Source organism: Misgurnus anguillicaudatus, chromosome 19, assembly GCF_027580225.2.
Source record: "Misgurnus anguillicaudatus chromosome 19, ASM2758022v2, whole genome shotgun sequence".
Taxonomy (NCBI): domain Eukaryota; kingdom Metazoa; phylum Chordata; class Actinopteri; order Cypriniformes; family Cobitidae; genus Misgurnus; species Misgurnus anguillicaudatus.
The window spans coordinates 30,668,730-30,684,618 of record NC_073355.2 but is presented as its reverse complement, the minus strand read 5'-3'; the positions used below and the strand labels follow the sequence as shown (position 1 = coordinate 30,684,618).

Here is a 15,889-nt window from a genome sequence, read left to right as displayed (position 1 = left end):
GAAAAATTATGGGAAAGTCCAGATATAATTTTAGTCTCTCAATTGTTTAATTATAACATTATCAACAGATTAACATATCGGTCTTCACCTATTCACTCTAATAGGACTTGATAGGAGGACAAAAACCATAGGCATAACTAGCTACCCGGAGCCATTGCAGAAATTGTTGCCAAGTGGGGAGATTTTCCTTAATGGGACTTTGGCTGAAGCCATTCGGAACACTAATGAACCAAAATAATGATATATATTTTTATAATCATGTGCAAACATACTTTACTGTTCTTTTGATAAGTTATTCATAAATCTATGAACAATAGTTTACATTTTGTTTGTAATGTTAAATATTGTGACAAAGCAGAAAGAGACTTTATAAAGTTAAAAATATGAATAACGTTAATAAAATACGAAGAAAAACACATGATAGCCACCAGTGCTTTTTATTAATAATTAACTTCAATACATAAAAGAACATGGTTGGGTTGCCCTATATGTCGGGTTAGCTGTATTGATGAAATATATATTCTATTTGATGACATAAAACATATTGTTAACAGGATCTTGATTGATGCCACACCGGTCTGTTAATGCAGTGACATAAATATTACTTTAATGCGTCTGAATGTGTGAGACTGAATGACACAGAGATGCAGTTTCATTAAAATTCTCCACCCTCAGCCCTTAAATCAACTTTAATCTTCTGTTTCTCCATTATAGCCTCCAACTCCGTAGCCTTCTTGTCATCCTGAAATGAGTGTTGTGAGAATACAGATAAGGACAATTACCAAGTGGACCAACTAAACTGACTTCAGGTGAGATCCAATTGTCTGTGACCGCTTGGGGCAAATGCTTTTTTAATATTTTGTTTAGAATTTAATGTTAATTTAAATACAAATGATATACGTCTACATTACAGTTAATAGAAACATTTCAGATATATATTATTGTGGTCTCAGACTTTTGGAATTAATTTGTAGATACGAATGTAAGGTTCAAACAACATAAAATGAATAGAGGTATTTAGTGAGAAGTCATGACTTACCTCCAGCAGTGACTTCTGCACCATGATCTGACTGTAAACTCTGGTGCCCTCCTCTGGTAAAACCACCCGTAACTCCTCTTTATTTAGGGAGAAGAGCTGAGCTCCTGTAAGGATGCCTAAACTCCTCACAGTGCTGATAGAGAACACACAGCAAAACATATTTAGTTAGAAACATAACCAAACATCTTTAGTGAGAAATAGGTATGCAAAACCTAGTTAGTTTTATTTTTGGGTATCAAACCCATAATCTTTGCTATTGAACCTTGCTCTGTCATTTAAAGGTGCAGTGTGTAATTTTTAGAAGGATCTCTTGACAGAAATGCAAAATAATATACAAAACTAAATTATCAATGGTGTATAAAGACCTTTCATAATGAACCGTTACGTGTTTATTACCTTAGAATGAGACGTTTTATCTACATACACAGAGGGTCCCCTTACATGGAAGCCGCCATTTTGTGCAGCCATGTTTCTACAGAAGCCCTTAATGGACAAACTTTTTTGCTAAGTTGTCTCCACCGATGACATGTTTGTCTGGTGGCGGCTACCGTAGCTTCTCTATGTGTTTCAAAAGCTAGAGGTGAGCAGTGGACTGAGCCCTTGGTTGCAATTCGCAACCTCACCATTAGATGCCGCCAAAATTTACACACTGCACCTTTAAACTACAAGAGCATCATATTGAGATGTTTGTATGTTACTCACTAGTCATTGAAGCCTTTGCCCCTCAGCCACTCTTGAACTTCACTTGGAGAAGAACTGTAGTGGAGTGGTGCTGTCGTTTCATTTGCTTTATTTATTATCACTGGGCGAGCCGATGGTCTCCCACTGGCCAATCGCTGCATGAGCTCATCATTCATCAACATTACTGTTTACAAACATCAATATTAATGTAAAAACATATTTATAATTTATATGAAATCATTTGATATGACAGTATTGTTTTATCCAGAAGATGTTTTTTTTTTTTTTTTTGCATAAATGATCTATGACAAAAATATTAAATAATCTTATTATAAACTGAATGCTGTGAATGACCAATGAGAATGATGCATTTCTATAAAGCTATATAGAACAAGAAGGCTGCACAGTCATACCACACTTTAAAAAAATGCAGCATAAAGTTAAAACAACTTTCTTAATTTTTTACTTTACTTATTTTGTTAGGTTAAAGTAACATAAAAATATATGTTGATTTGACAAAAATGCTGCATTTGTTTACAGTGCAGAGACAGGAACACAGTCCGATGGTTTTGAATAGAGTCCAAAAATATTCCTGAACACAATGCGTGGGGTTGTTTATTTCTTTGTACATGATACTTGTTACAAACTATTGTATTGTATACAATAATAGCCCGCTCTTTACCCATTATGACCTTGAATAAGGCCCTTAAATTAAGTTAATGCTTTACAATGTGACTAATTAAAAGGTAAAGTAGTAAGAAAAAATACCTTTTCCTCCATCATCTCCCATTGGTGGCATGCTTTGAGGACGTGAATTAAGGTGGAATGCATTTTCGCCCGAGGGGTTGGGCGCAGCATAAGAGAACCTTCCACCTTTTGGGGGAGAGATAGGAGCTTTCTACGAAAATATGATAGGTATTAGTTTTATGAGTGAGGATGAATGCATGTTATGAGTTTCCGACTGTGTGTGTGATTCCTTTACCATTGAATGGTTGCGCATTACACTGGAAGAATCAACCTCTGAGTGATTGATCGGCTCAAGGATGTTATGTGGAACGAAACCCACTTCGCCGTAACCATTCCGACATTTCCACCATCGCTTATGTGACTGTAACACCTGAAAGAGAAAGAATATGAGTTTGAATCTGAGCGGTGAAATGAGTTTTGTGCAAGAGAATATTAAAAGTGCATCAGTGACTCTCAACCAGAAGTTCAAACATCAATGATGAATCTCTAGGAATTTGACTACAGTTTGCAGTATATTCTCAGGAAAAAGTACAAAAGCTGTCAGTCGGGTACATATTTGCTATATTAGTACTTCAAAAGTACATATTGGTATCAAATATATACATATCTGTACTAAAAGGACCCCTTTAAAGGGCACTGCCCCAGTGCCAGCTATAGGGACCATTTCTGACCAACTTTTCTTTTTACCTCTAGAGTTTCTCCTTGTAGTACCGAGAGCTCACTACTGTTTCGTGCCACAAAGTCATAACTGCACTGGTACATCCTTTCCTCTGGAGGAAGCATTGAATCTTCAGTACTACATCATCATAGGCACACAAACAATGAGAAAAATTCCACCCAAAGGACATTACAAGCAAGCATTAAAAGCACACAGAGGGTCAGTGACCTTACTATAACTAACCTTTCATGTTCGTCCTGTGTAGCTGCACGTGTCTGATCAATCATCTGTAGAAAGAAAATTAAGTGATAGTGATTTCTGTTGTGTTTGTATTTATCTGTGAGTGTGTGTGTGTATACTATGGTCTCATACCTGTTGAGTCAGCATATGAGCTTCGTGCTTATGCTGTGACTCAATGGGGTCCTCGATCAGTCGCCCGTGTGCGTCTCTGGTCTTCGGCTGCCAACCATCCAGAAACACAGGTGTGTATTGAGGCACAGTCTCATTGAGTTTAGAGCTGACACACACACACACAAAGTTACCTCAACTAAGCAGTTTTTAGTTACAAATTTTCATTTCCAGAACTTTGACTTTTAAATAACATGTATTTTAAGTTTAGCTGGTCTTGTTTCGAAAGATTGCTTTAAAGGGATGGTTCGCGCAGCGAAACATGAAAATTGCCCTATAATTTAGCCCCCCTCAAGCCATCCGAGATGCATAAGCCCCTCATCCTTCAAACAAACACAACTTCAGATATCTTAGAAAATGACCTGGCACTTCCAAACTCTATAACGGTGGAAAACACAGTCCATAAAGGCCTTCTGAGGATAATCGATGCGTTTTTGTGAGAAAAATGCATATTTAAAACTTTATAAACTATGAAAACTAGCTTCCGGTAGCTGCTAATGGCATTCACCAGAAATAGTATACGATGCATCTGGTGAAAATACACTCTCACGAGAACCATGCATTGTGCGTTGTTTTGGCTACAGATAAAACTTATGTATCATCTTATGTTATATCGAAACCTTCCGCATCTTTTGGTTTAGACTTCTTATTCATGACTGCCATTTTGTTTTAGTGTCTCCTCTGGGCCTCCCCATTTGTCACTACTTTACTAACACTGGCGGCTCATGACTGCTCATCCAAGGGGCACTAATTGAAAATAAGTGTTCGGATTGTCACGTGTGTGGTTCCCTTTTCCAAAATATGTGTCCTGCGTGTCGAGAGATCCTGTGTGCATCACGTGTTTTGTCAAAATAAGTGCCTGCTGCAAACGCGTCAAAACCATTTATGATAAAAGAGACGCTCACGTTCCCAAAATACACGCTAGACACTTCCTTAACAGTGAACTCTGATTATGCATGAGATTATGCGAGTATCTGGCAAACGCGAAGGTCTCTTTCATCATAAACCTTTTAGACGCGTCTGCAGCAGGCACTTATTTTGGCATGACACGTGATGCACACACAATCTCTCAAAGCGCAGAACACATATTTTGAAATTACGAACCACACACATGACAAGCTACATACATGTTGTGACAAACTTCAAAAAAAGAAGACACCAGCCGCCACTGTTTACTACACATCGTATGCTATCTCCTACGCTAATACTCACTGGTGAATGTGCATTGGCTGCCACCAGAAGCTATTTATAAAGTTTTTAAATATTAATATTTAAATTTAACAATTTTAACATTTTTTTTACAAAATCGCATCCCCCTGGAGCCATGTGGATTACGTCTGTGAAGGACGGATGCACTTTTTTAGACTTGAAAGTCTTGGACCCTTTTCCTACTATTATAAAACTTGGAAGAGCCATGACATTTTCCAAAACAACTCAAATTGTGTTAGTAAAGATGATGGACATGTGTATCTCAAATGGCTTGAGGGTGAGTAAATCATGGGGTAATTTTCATTATTCAAATGATTAGAAATGCTAACTCTTCAGTCCCCCTTTAAAAATAAGATTTATGTATTACTGACTATTGCAGGGTCCAGTAAGATCCAAGTGAAGTCCAGAGTGCTTTCTCTTTTGCATTAAGGTTTTTTTGTAGTAGAGAGATCGCTCCACTGGTCAGAGCAGGGCTGGAAACTGTTGCTGCCAACGTAGGTCCACCTGTGGTCTTCACCATCTGGGGAACAACTAATGATTAAGGCTCCATCTAGGTTATCATGTCTTTTCTCTGATTTGGTGTGTCTCTGCATGTCTATATTGTGTATAATCATGTGTGTACATGATTTTGGTTGCACGTTATATTCTTACCAAGTCCAAAGGAATGAAGACATGGTGCAAAAGTTCTTCTGAGGACGGCTCTGAGATGTTTGATTTCAGTCGGTCCTGCAACATGCACACACACGTAAATGCATGCAGTGTATTTTAACATTCAATTTTAAAGGGACACTCACTTTTTAAAAAAATATGCTCATTTTCCAACTCTCCTACAGTTAAACACTTGATTTTTACCGTTTTGAAATCCATTCAGCTGATCTCCGGGTCTGGCGCTACCACTTTTAGCATAGCTCAGTATAATCCATTGAATCTGATTAGACCATTAGCATCATGCTAAAAAATAACCAAATAGTTTTGACATTTTCATGTTTTTATTGCTTTTTATTACACAGTGACCAAAAATAGTCCCCTGCTATTGATAATTATGCCAGAATGAGAGTATAGTTCATAGCCATATCTGCCTAGAAAATCACAACTTTTAATTTTCTGTCGTTCTTAGTATGCGATGTAACTACAGAAAAGTCAAATTTTAAATAGGAAAAAATATCGAAACTCTTTGTTTATTTTTAGCATGATGCTAATGGTCTAATCAGATTCAATGGATTGTGCTGAGCTATGCTAAAAGTGGCACACCAGACCCGGAGATCAGCTGAATGGATTCCAAAACGGTAAAAATCAAATGTTTAACTCTAAGGGAGCTAGAGAATGATAATTTTTTTTTAAATGGAGTGTCCCTTTAACATTGGCGGCGTGTTCCTACAGCATATTTAATATGACAATATTTAAAATGATTTAATTGTAAACTTACCAATAGACAAAAAGAATATTTAATCTTCTGAAAAATATCCACAAACTCTTGTTCTGATGGCGGAGTTGCCTTTTGTCTAAGCACTTCATCTAAGACACAGATTTTGATATTTATTATGATTTGAAGGTGTTGGTCAGGCTTGTGAAGTATACGGTTCAATTTCTCTCACCTTCCTGGTCTTTTTTTTTCTTGTTGCTCTTTTTCCGACTCTTTTTCTTGTTCTGTTGTTCTAGAATACTCTGAGCCTCTGCGGTCTGCTGCAGACGGGCCATGAAACGCTCCATGTCAGCAAAACAGTGATTAACCAACTCCTGACAGATAAAGAGATATAAAATACTGGCCACTATTTACAGTCTATTTCTGTCCAACAGTCATTATATTGTGTAAGAGTCACACTTACAACTTCTCTCTCTGGGTGTATCTGGTGAGTATCTGCATTCACCCCATTTACTAAGGAATCATATAGAACAAAAATAAAAATATCGTTGATATATTATTTTATAGTATGTAATTGTAAAATATGAAGAGTTTGGTTCCAGAATAAGATAACTCTTGTTTTTTGTTTGTTTGTGCATTCCAATTAATATCAATACAGTTGGTTTGTTTTGATTTAAGCCATCATAACTAAAAAAAACAGCACAATAAAATGCAATAAAAACACGATATCATAATAATTAAAAACGAAGTTTTTTGTTTTGGAACTAAACTCTTCATATATTCTGTTATATACACTCTAAAAATGCTAGGTTATTTTTAACCCATGGTTGGGTTAAATATATGAACATTTTCAGGGTTAATTTATCTCAATGTTTGGGTTTGTCCCTTTTTAACCCAACCATGAGGTGAAAATAACTCAGCATTTTTAAGAACACTATATATACTGTGTCTGCAAAAATATGTTCTGTTCACACACACGCACCCACACACACCCACACCCCCACACACACCAAACCACACACACACACACACACACACACACACACAAAATATATACCTGTGGGATCATGGTTGACAGCTTTAGCAGTCGGAGGTGATGCAAGTTTGATCAGTGAATGTTTCCTGGGAACAACTTCCGGAGCTGCCATCTTAAAGAGTGGTAAAAAAGACATTAATAGAGATATTAATAGACACAATTATTTTGTCGCCTTTTCACAAACATACAGTACTACTGACACAACTGGTATCCATTATAAATCAGGTCAATATAACCACTATCATGATACCACAGCTATCAACACAGTTTAGGTGCACATATTGTCCATAAATTATTTTTACAGTACTAATCTTTTAGACTTCATTTCAGCAGACCACTGCTTTATCTATTACGCTGTTAATATTCCATTCTTTCCAAATAATGAATCCAATGACATCCTGTATACTGTACACTGATAAATCACAGTTAAAACGAAACAAATAATTAACAAAGTCCTAAAGCCGCTGGTAAATTATAACAAAATTAATTGGAATCAATCAGCAAATTCATGGTTAAAAGCCTTTCTCCATAATAATAATAATAATGAACATAAAATTTTCCTTAGGATAAATCAGTGTATGTGTAAATCATTATGAATTAAAGCGACTTATAAATGAATAAATGTAAGAAACATATCCAGAGTATCCTGTTTCTTGGTCACTGCTTCATTGGGCTGAACCTTCAGACTTTCAGTTCAAAACTTAAATCCCTAACCCCTATTAAGATGGCATTGCAACCAGCTTTATCAAAGAGGATTATTTAAATAGAGGATTATTGTTGGCAGAAAATATTTTACGCTGACAACAAAAAATTTTATTAAGTGTGAAGCATAAACATAATATTTTAGGGATATGTTATAAAGTAATGTACCAAACTTACAAAAAAGAAGATGGATAGAGTATTATTTTACAGTTAAATCTAAAAGTCTTACTTTTTTAACTACTGTAGCATTCATTGAATGGCTTTTGTAAATGTGGTCTTTGGTGGGCGGCTTGATAGTTTCAGTCATTAGTACTACAGGAATCTGGGATTAAGAAAGTTGACATTCCATACATAACTAATACATTACTCTACATTAGCTTCTCATTCATGCTCATATATGGCCATCCATCTGGCGCAAAGCCAAAAAAGTTTGGTTAAACAAGTGTTTCATGTTTGTTTTTTTATGTCTCTCGTGTGCTCATGCAAGAACTATGTGAACCATTTTTTTTTATTTATCTTTAGAATAAAAACATTTCATTTCTCATCAACTAAGAAAATAAACTAAATCAATCTGCTCTGTTAAAATGTGAAGCACATTGAAACATGAAACAACTAAATATAAAATCACTTCACTCAAATCAAAGACGCACAAAAGTTTCCTTACTAATACAATTATTGTTGTGTTTAAGCAGAGCATCGACGGGAGGAGTGGCAGTGCACAGGTTTACAAAAGCAGCTGCTAATATTAGCAGAAATGTCTTTAAAATTTTTCATTCACACTGTCATTTTATTGAATTGCCAAAACAAGTAGGCCTATGACAAAATGATGCATTAAACATGGTAATTTAATTAAGTTAACCCCAGAAAGTGAATCATTTTGATCATGGGAGTAAAGCAAAGTTACATTACCATGCGTTGCATCACAACTATCTGTCTGACAACAAAATCATCTAATACACCGGATTTTCTAATCCCTAATATAAATACAAAGTATCATTGTAGAAAAGTCTAGTTTAAAACATTTGAATGGATGGTTTAAAATAAACTTACCGTGCATCGGATACGTACACCTTCTTATGTCACATCTTCTGTTTACACCTCATAGAGAAATGCGAGAACAAGAAAAACAAGTTAATCTGTTAAAGCAAACCTGGACTTCCTCTCTTTCTCTCTGTCACTGTCTCTCTCTCTCTATCTGTCCTGAGTTTCAAGATATGAAGTGTACAGAAATGTGAGTGGATGTGTCTTAATTTACTTCTTTAAATGCAAAATGATACACAACATTATGTATTAAAAAAAGTGTTACATTTAAAGAGTTAAGAAACTTTGACTGGAACCCAGACTGAAAAATATAATATCATTACTGTAAAATGTGGACTCACACGATGTTAAAATAAATACTACACTCACAGAGACAAATGTATTTTTTTCTGAAAAGTTATGTCACTTGCTGTCAGGTAAGTGTTATCAAGCTGAGCTTGTTTGACTACATCTGCCTCTCTTTCTCTCCCCCCTCCCTTTTAAATTCTTCTATCCAGTTCATCCTCTGCCACTTACAGGTATATAGAAATATTGTTACCTCAGTGTTTGTTTGTCTTTTGTGTGTGTGTGTGTGTGGGGGGGGGTCTTTACTTTCATCAGACGGACATCTACTATTGTTATGAAATTACTGCTTATGTCTGTAATGCTTGTTTGCATGTGATAACATGATGCATCACATACAGTACATCCACAGTATGCACACACTCAACCTTATTTATAGTCAGTCATATATATTGTGTTGTCTCTAGGCTATTTTACCAAGCTGAGCGTAGCATAAATATATATATATATTTTAGTAAATGTTTATATAGTAATTTCATAAAATTAATTTAAAGTTTCCTTTTACACACAGGGGCACAATGTCCTGAGTCTTGTACAATTAAATCAATGTACACATAACCATCACGAATAAACAACAGAATATGATCATCTTTGAATAGCCTTATTCATGACATCATATTACATTACCCAAACCGATCTATTCTCTAAACCCCTTGCCTTCTGTATGGTCATATAGGGAGCTTATCTCAGCATCTTGGGCCACAGGCAGGGTACACCACAGGCAGGATAGATGGCCAGCCCATTGCAGTGTGCTCACGGACACACACTCACAAAACTATTTTTTGACTTCACCTTCATGTCATTGGACTGTAAGGGAAATCAGAGTACCCAAAGTCATAAACTCAGGAACCTTGCTGTGATGCAACAGTAATACCATAGGCAAAGTTTCACATTTGTGCTTAAGAGGCACCTACCAGCAAACAAGGGTACTGCAAAACCTTGAGATTAGCGAAAGAGTGTGGCTTCATGGTTTAAAGGGGATGTATCGTGAAATTCATAACTCTTTCCATGTTAAAGTTCTATAATTGGGTCCCCAGTGCTTATATCAACCTGAAAAATGTAACTTAGTTTTTGTAAACCATTCTCTGCAAGCATGTGAAAAATTAGGTCATTGAAATTTGGCTCCCCTTGTGATGTCAGAAGGGGATAATACCACCCCTTAATCTGCACTATCCAACCACGGCACTGCCATTTGGTGCAGAGATCAACTCATTTGCATTTTAAAGGACACACCTAAAAACAGCACATTTTGCTCACTCCTACAAAGTGGCAATTTTAACATGCTATAATAAATTATCTATATGATATTTTGAGCTAGAACTTCACATAACTACTCTGAGGACACCAAAGATTTATCTGGCATCTTAAAAAAGTCTTGTGAAATGTCCCCTTTAAATGAATTAAATATATTAGCCTTAAAGGTGCAGTGTGTAATTTTTAAAAAGATCTCTTGACAGAAATGCAAAAATAATATACAAAACTAAATTATCAGGAGTGTTTAAAGACCTTTTATAATGAACCGTTATGTGTTTCTTGTCTTAGAATGAGAGGTTTTATCTACATACACAGAGGGTCCCCTTACATGGCTGCACAAAATGGCGGCTTCCATGTTTCTACAGAAGCCCTTAACGGACAATTTTTTTTACTAAGTTGTCTTCGACGATGACATGTTTGTCCGGTGGCGTCTGCCGTAGCTTCTCTTATGTGTTTCAAAAGCAAGAGGTGAGCAGCAGTGGACTGAGCCGTTGGTTGCAATTTGCAACCTCACCACTAGATGCTGCTAAAATTTACACACTGCACCTTTAAGTTACTCAGTATTAAAATATCAAGATTAGACAAATAAAATATGAATTTTTATATTTCATAAATAGCTCAGACAATACTATAAGTGGCTCTAAAGGGGGTGGGCAAACTCCGCTTAAAAGTAATTATATGGGGCCACGGAGCCACACTACCCAGTTCTATATAACATTAATAAATAAGACAAAACAAGAATTAAAATAAACGGAAAAAAACGATATTACTTATATTTTACTTACACTTTTCAGTGTTTCGTTATTTTTTAAACACTCTTGTCGACGTATGAAACAAAATTAACTGTTATATAAATAATGATACACCAAATGAAAGTTTTGGGGAGTCTGCAAGGCAATGGCGCCCTCGTGTGTTAATACATTTAAGAGGATCCTGTTGGCAAGATGTTGTGTTACCTAACGTTTGTCATTGAGTCCAAATCAAAAGAACTAGTTGTCATCACCATTGCCCCTCTTCTATTGTAGCAAATGCTATATTTGTAATAACACTGTCTTAATATAAGCCTGTCCTTAGCGCACATGATCAGTGCGTTAACCCAAAATATAAACAGGGGGGCTTGGCAAGGGGAGGGGCTTATACGTTCTGCATAGCTATGCACAGTTCTCGTTTCTTTACACACGTGGACACATAGCTGTTCCCATGAGTGGCTCCAGGAAACTTTTTCGCAAACTTAATTTAGGAAACGAACTACTTTACGCATTGTTTTGGGGGAGGGGTCGCAGGACGAATGCAAACCCCCCACACAGGAGCCCCCGCATAATCTGTAATGTGACAAAAAGAGCTGTTGGAGGGCGGGCCACGTTACAGCATAGATAAAAGCGCATATGCTGTTCTCCAATGACACAGCAAGCGACGTCAGGCTCTGATATTACATTTACCAAAGTTGAACCCTCGGAGCCCTCCAACGTGGCGATCTCCCTGCCACCCAAAGAGTGCGATAAAAATACAGCAGTGGGTCTGAACGACAGGACTAACAACGGAACAGATAACAGAGAGGCTGTCAGACCAAGTTTACGGTTTTAACAAAAACTACAAGGCAACTCCCCCCTTAAAACGGGGCAGCAAGGTAAGACTACACTCATGAAGACTCCAGTCATACAACTCTGTTGCAGGAATGCACGAAGTTTTCCAACAAGCTGCAACTTATCAAAACTTAAGTCGGAAGTTTAAACAACACAGACCAATAGTAGTTGCACTGTAAAGCTTTTAACTTCGTTTGTCAGACGCTTAAAGTGCATTTACTTTTATCATTAGGTGTGATCTGCAGGATTAAACCCGTTACCTTACGTTGCTAACGCAATGTTCTACCAATGCTAAAGGAATTGACCAGCTTTGACTTACTCCATAGTCCAGTTTTCAGTCTGTTACTATTCCTTAAACTGGCACTTTACCTGGATTTGGTCTTCAACACATGGGCACGTTTTCTTGTTTCTGACAATGAAATGGCTGAAGTTTGATTTGATCACATGACATTGATGTTGGAGTGTACAGCGTGTTCCTAAAAATACTGTCAGCTGCCAAATTCGCACCAAGATAGTGATGTTCCTGAAGACTTGAGCCAAATAAATACCCTAGACATTTAACCCTAAAACCCTTAATCTACAATTAAACCGTTGTCAAATATTGTCAAACATGTCTAATGTAAAGGCAGCAGATATAAGAAATAAGCTGTTGTGTGTGTCATGGACTTATGTCATGTGAGAGTATTTAGTGTTAGTAGGAGAAATCAGGGCATCTTGTACAGGTTTAGTTGTAACACCCTCAATTAAACTAATGAAAATATTTACAAAAAGCTTGTTGTTTTGACCAGTGGTTGGGGAAAATACGGACAAACCCAACTTTTGGGTTAAAATAACCTATAGGTAATGAAACCACACAGCATTTATATAGACTAAAATACTTGCCCATTATCCTCTTGATGCAACAGTATAAATGCATTAAAGCTACAGTGCACATTTTTTGTCAGTATTTGTGTTTACTGGGAAACAAACCCAAGATCTTGCTGTTGCTAGCACCTTGTTCTACCCACTAAGCTACAATGATACTTTGAAACATTGTGGCTAACAAGAAAGAAAGGGTTTTGTTTTGTAAGCCCCCTGCTTAGAAATGCACAACATGTGGTAATGCATATATGCTTACATTTCCAGGAATTGTAAGATTTACACACACATCAGCGGTGTAGGGCAGGCTGACAATGGTTTGCATTTTTTCACATTTTATTGATAAGTAAATTCCTAAAGTACTTTTATTTGTATCAAATCAATAGAGCAAATTATTGGGTATGGTTTAGGGGTCGATGTATGGAGGGTTTTATTCTCTAAGTCCCACTGTAGTCAATAATTTTATTAAATAGCAAGCATATTTATAAGTTTTACTTGTCACAGTCATTTCTTCGGCAGTTTAAGCCACATAACTGCTAAGTTCGGTTTCGCACAATGCATACGTGAACTGCACGTTTGCAACACTAATCTGTAGGTGCTGATGTTTTAAAGGAATAGTCTACTCATTTTCAATATTAAAATATGTTATTACCTTAACTAAGAATTGTTGATACATCCCTCTATCATCTGTGTGCGTGCACGTAAGCGCTGGAGCGCGCTGCGACGCTTCGATAGCATTTAGCTTAGCCCCATTCATTCAATGGTACCATTTAGAGAGAAAGTTAGAAGTGACCAAACTCATCAACGTTTTTCCTATTTAAGACGAGTAGTTATACGAGCAAGTTTGGTGGTACAAAATAAAACGTAGCGCTTTTCTAAGCGGATTTAAAAGAGGAACTATATTTTATGGCGTAATAGCACTTTGGGGAGTACTTCGACTCGGCGTAGTAACACACTCCCTCTCCCATTATGAGAGTGAGAAGGGGAGCGGACTTTTCAGGCAAGTCAAAGTACTCCCAAAAGTGCTATTACGCCATAAAATATAGTTCCTCTTTTAAATCCGCCCAGAAAAGCGCCACGCTTCACCCTGTACCACCAAACCTGCTCGCACAACCACTCGTCCCAAACAGGAAAAACGTTGATGTGCTTGGTCACCTCCAACTTCATCTCCAAATGGTACAATTGAATGAATGGGGCTAAGCCAAATGCCATCGAAGCGTCCCAGCGCTTACGTGCACGCACACAGATGACAGAGGGATGTATCAACAATTCTTATTTAAGGTAATAACATATTTCAATATTGAAAATGAGTAGACTATTCCTTTAACAAAGCAGAGCTCAATTGTTTCAGGGCTGAGGCTATGCAGCATCCGTACATAATATCTATAATTTGAACTACAGATCCACGTGTTCAACTGTGTTGATGTGATTGGTTACATGCTTGTGATGTTGGAAACAGGTGATTTTAAACAACAGGAATGAGTCTGTCTCCAATTTTATAGAGAAAATAGTCAGCAATGGTGTTAAATGATGAAAGAGGACTTTAATAATGAAACATCAATTTTTTAAATAGTATATTTATTGAACATTTTCCAACTTAAACAAAACACATAAATATAACCCATAATCATTGAAGAAAATGCAGAAAAAGAAATAAAAAAAAGACAGCCAAGTAATAATAAGCAGAATAATCCTAGGTCACTAAAAAGGAAAATAATAATTAGATACTTGAGAAATTAAGTGGATAACCACACTAAATACACAGTAGTAGTACAAAACAAAGTTCGAAAATTCATGCACTCACTGGGGTGCGTGAATAGGAAAACTCTTCATCAAGATAGTTGACACATTAAAGACACACTATGCAGTTATTTTACCTTAATATAACAGCTTCAAAGTTATTTCGGTGGTAAACAAAGGCATAGTAGGGCGAATCATCCTCCTGTTGAAGCTCGGGGAGGGCGCCGCTAGCAAAACCAGCAATGCAAGCTTGAGAGAACCGCCCCTGACAAATCTCGCGAGAATCACGACTTGCTTTACGGCAACGACGTCACGCACGTTAGGCTTGTTCGACTCCGTGCGGCGCTGCGGGAGCCGACCGCCGGATGACATCAAAGTACCGCGAGAATGATCCGAGACGGCACTTTGACGTCATCCGGCTGTCGGTTCTTGCAGCGCCGCATAAGTCGATCAAGCCTTTAACAACAACTGCACGCGCGAATTTGAGATGTGAGGCTAAACGATTTAAAAGTTAAGAAAGCGCGTTCGGAAGAGAGTAGGAAAAGAGAATCTGACCGCGTTAGGAACCGGACAAGAGTTCCACTCGGTCAGGTTTTTACTCGTTGGCGTGAGCTAAAAGACAGCACTGGATGGGATGCTGATCTGGCGATCTTGTTGATGGACTAGTAAGTAAATTTCTTATTTGTAAACTTGTTTGCGGTCTATGTTGTATGTTGTTGCGCTTGCTTGTAGTATGTCATGCGATTATCATGACAACAGTTGTCAATATCTCACATAATTATCATGACATAAATAAGCCTAGAGGCTGTAAATAGTGTAAACATGCACAATTTGCAAACTATAATGATAAATAGCAATAATCATGTATAGTGACATTATAACGACCAATGTTATGAAATAATGCAACGTACACAATTAGCTTTGTCATGGCATTTTGTAATGTTTACATTACAATAAAAGAACACAAATGAAAATATACAGTAGACATAGACTATAGACTGTTTACTTGTGATTTAGCTGCAATCATGTAAAAACTTTATAAGCCAGCAAACGCGGTAGGCTACTTTATTTTTATATGCACTCTACACTTGGAATAAACTTCTTATTATCCTATTACCATCATCTGTAGTTTAGTAGACTGTGCAGTAGCCTAATATTTGCATGAAATTGTGAAACATTACCTGGTCATTATCTTAGGAGGTGTACAGAGTGGGAGTGGGAAATTACG

At 37.0% G+C, this 15,889-nt stretch overlaps 2 protein-coding genes across 5 annotated transcripts in view; one reads left to right on the top strand and one right to left on the bottom strand.

The window, feature by feature from the left end:
- Positions 1-418: 418 nt before the first annotated feature.
- On the bottom strand, positions 419-12,549 carry eps8l1a (EPS8 signaling adaptor L1a). Of its 4 annotated transcripts, none has more exons than XM_055194281.2 (16): positions 12,433-12,549; positions 8,894-8,931; positions 7,163-7,253; positions 6,569-6,618; positions 6,338-6,479; positions 6,169-6,257; positions 5,394-5,468; positions 5,114-5,262; positions 3,498-3,642; positions 3,369-3,412; positions 3,155-3,263; positions 2,703-2,837; positions 2,489-2,618; positions 1,742-1,904; positions 1,040-1,172; positions 419-742 (listed from the first exon to the last, which is right to left on the bottom strand). In XM_055194281.2, the coding sequence occupies exons 3-16, from the start codon at positions 7,251-7,253 to the stop codon at positions 656-658; spliced, it is 1,542 nt and encodes a 513-aa protein (XP_055050256.2). In that variant the 5' UTR covers positions 8,894-8,931; positions 12,433-12,549; the 3' UTR covers positions 419-655. The 4 variants fall into 4 exon arrangements, with proteins under 4 accessions (XP_055050256.2, XP_055050254.2, XP_055050255.2 ...); XM_055194279.2 differs by having other exon boundaries at positions 8,894-8,941; positions 12,433-12,527; XM_055194280.2 differs by lacking the exon at positions 12,433-12,549 and adding an exon at positions 12,383-12,400 and having other exon boundaries at positions 8,894-8,941.
- slc6a16a (solute carrier family 6 member 16a) overlaps positions 11,664-15,889 on the top strand; it is a 23,524-nt gene continuing 19,298 nt past the window's right edge. The window contains exon 1 of the mRNA XM_055194278.2: positions 11,664-12,107. The gene's annotated coding sequence lies outside the window, so the exon portion shown is untranslated. The remainder of the gene's footprint in view (positions 12,108-15,889) is intronic.

Coding starts and splice junctions, on each gene's coding strand:
- eps8l1a (XM_055194281.2), bottom strand. CDS start 7,253: ATGGCAGCTCCGGAAGTTGTTCCCAGGAAACATTCACTGATCAAACTT. Junction 3,413..3,497: donor CTCATATGCTGACTCAACAG/GTATGAGACCAT, acceptor TTCTTTCTACAG/ATGATTGATCAGACACGTGC. Junction 1,173..1,741: donor GGCAAAGGCTTCAATGACTA/GTGAGTAACATA, acceptor GTTCTCTATCAG/CACTGTGAGGAGTTTAGGCA.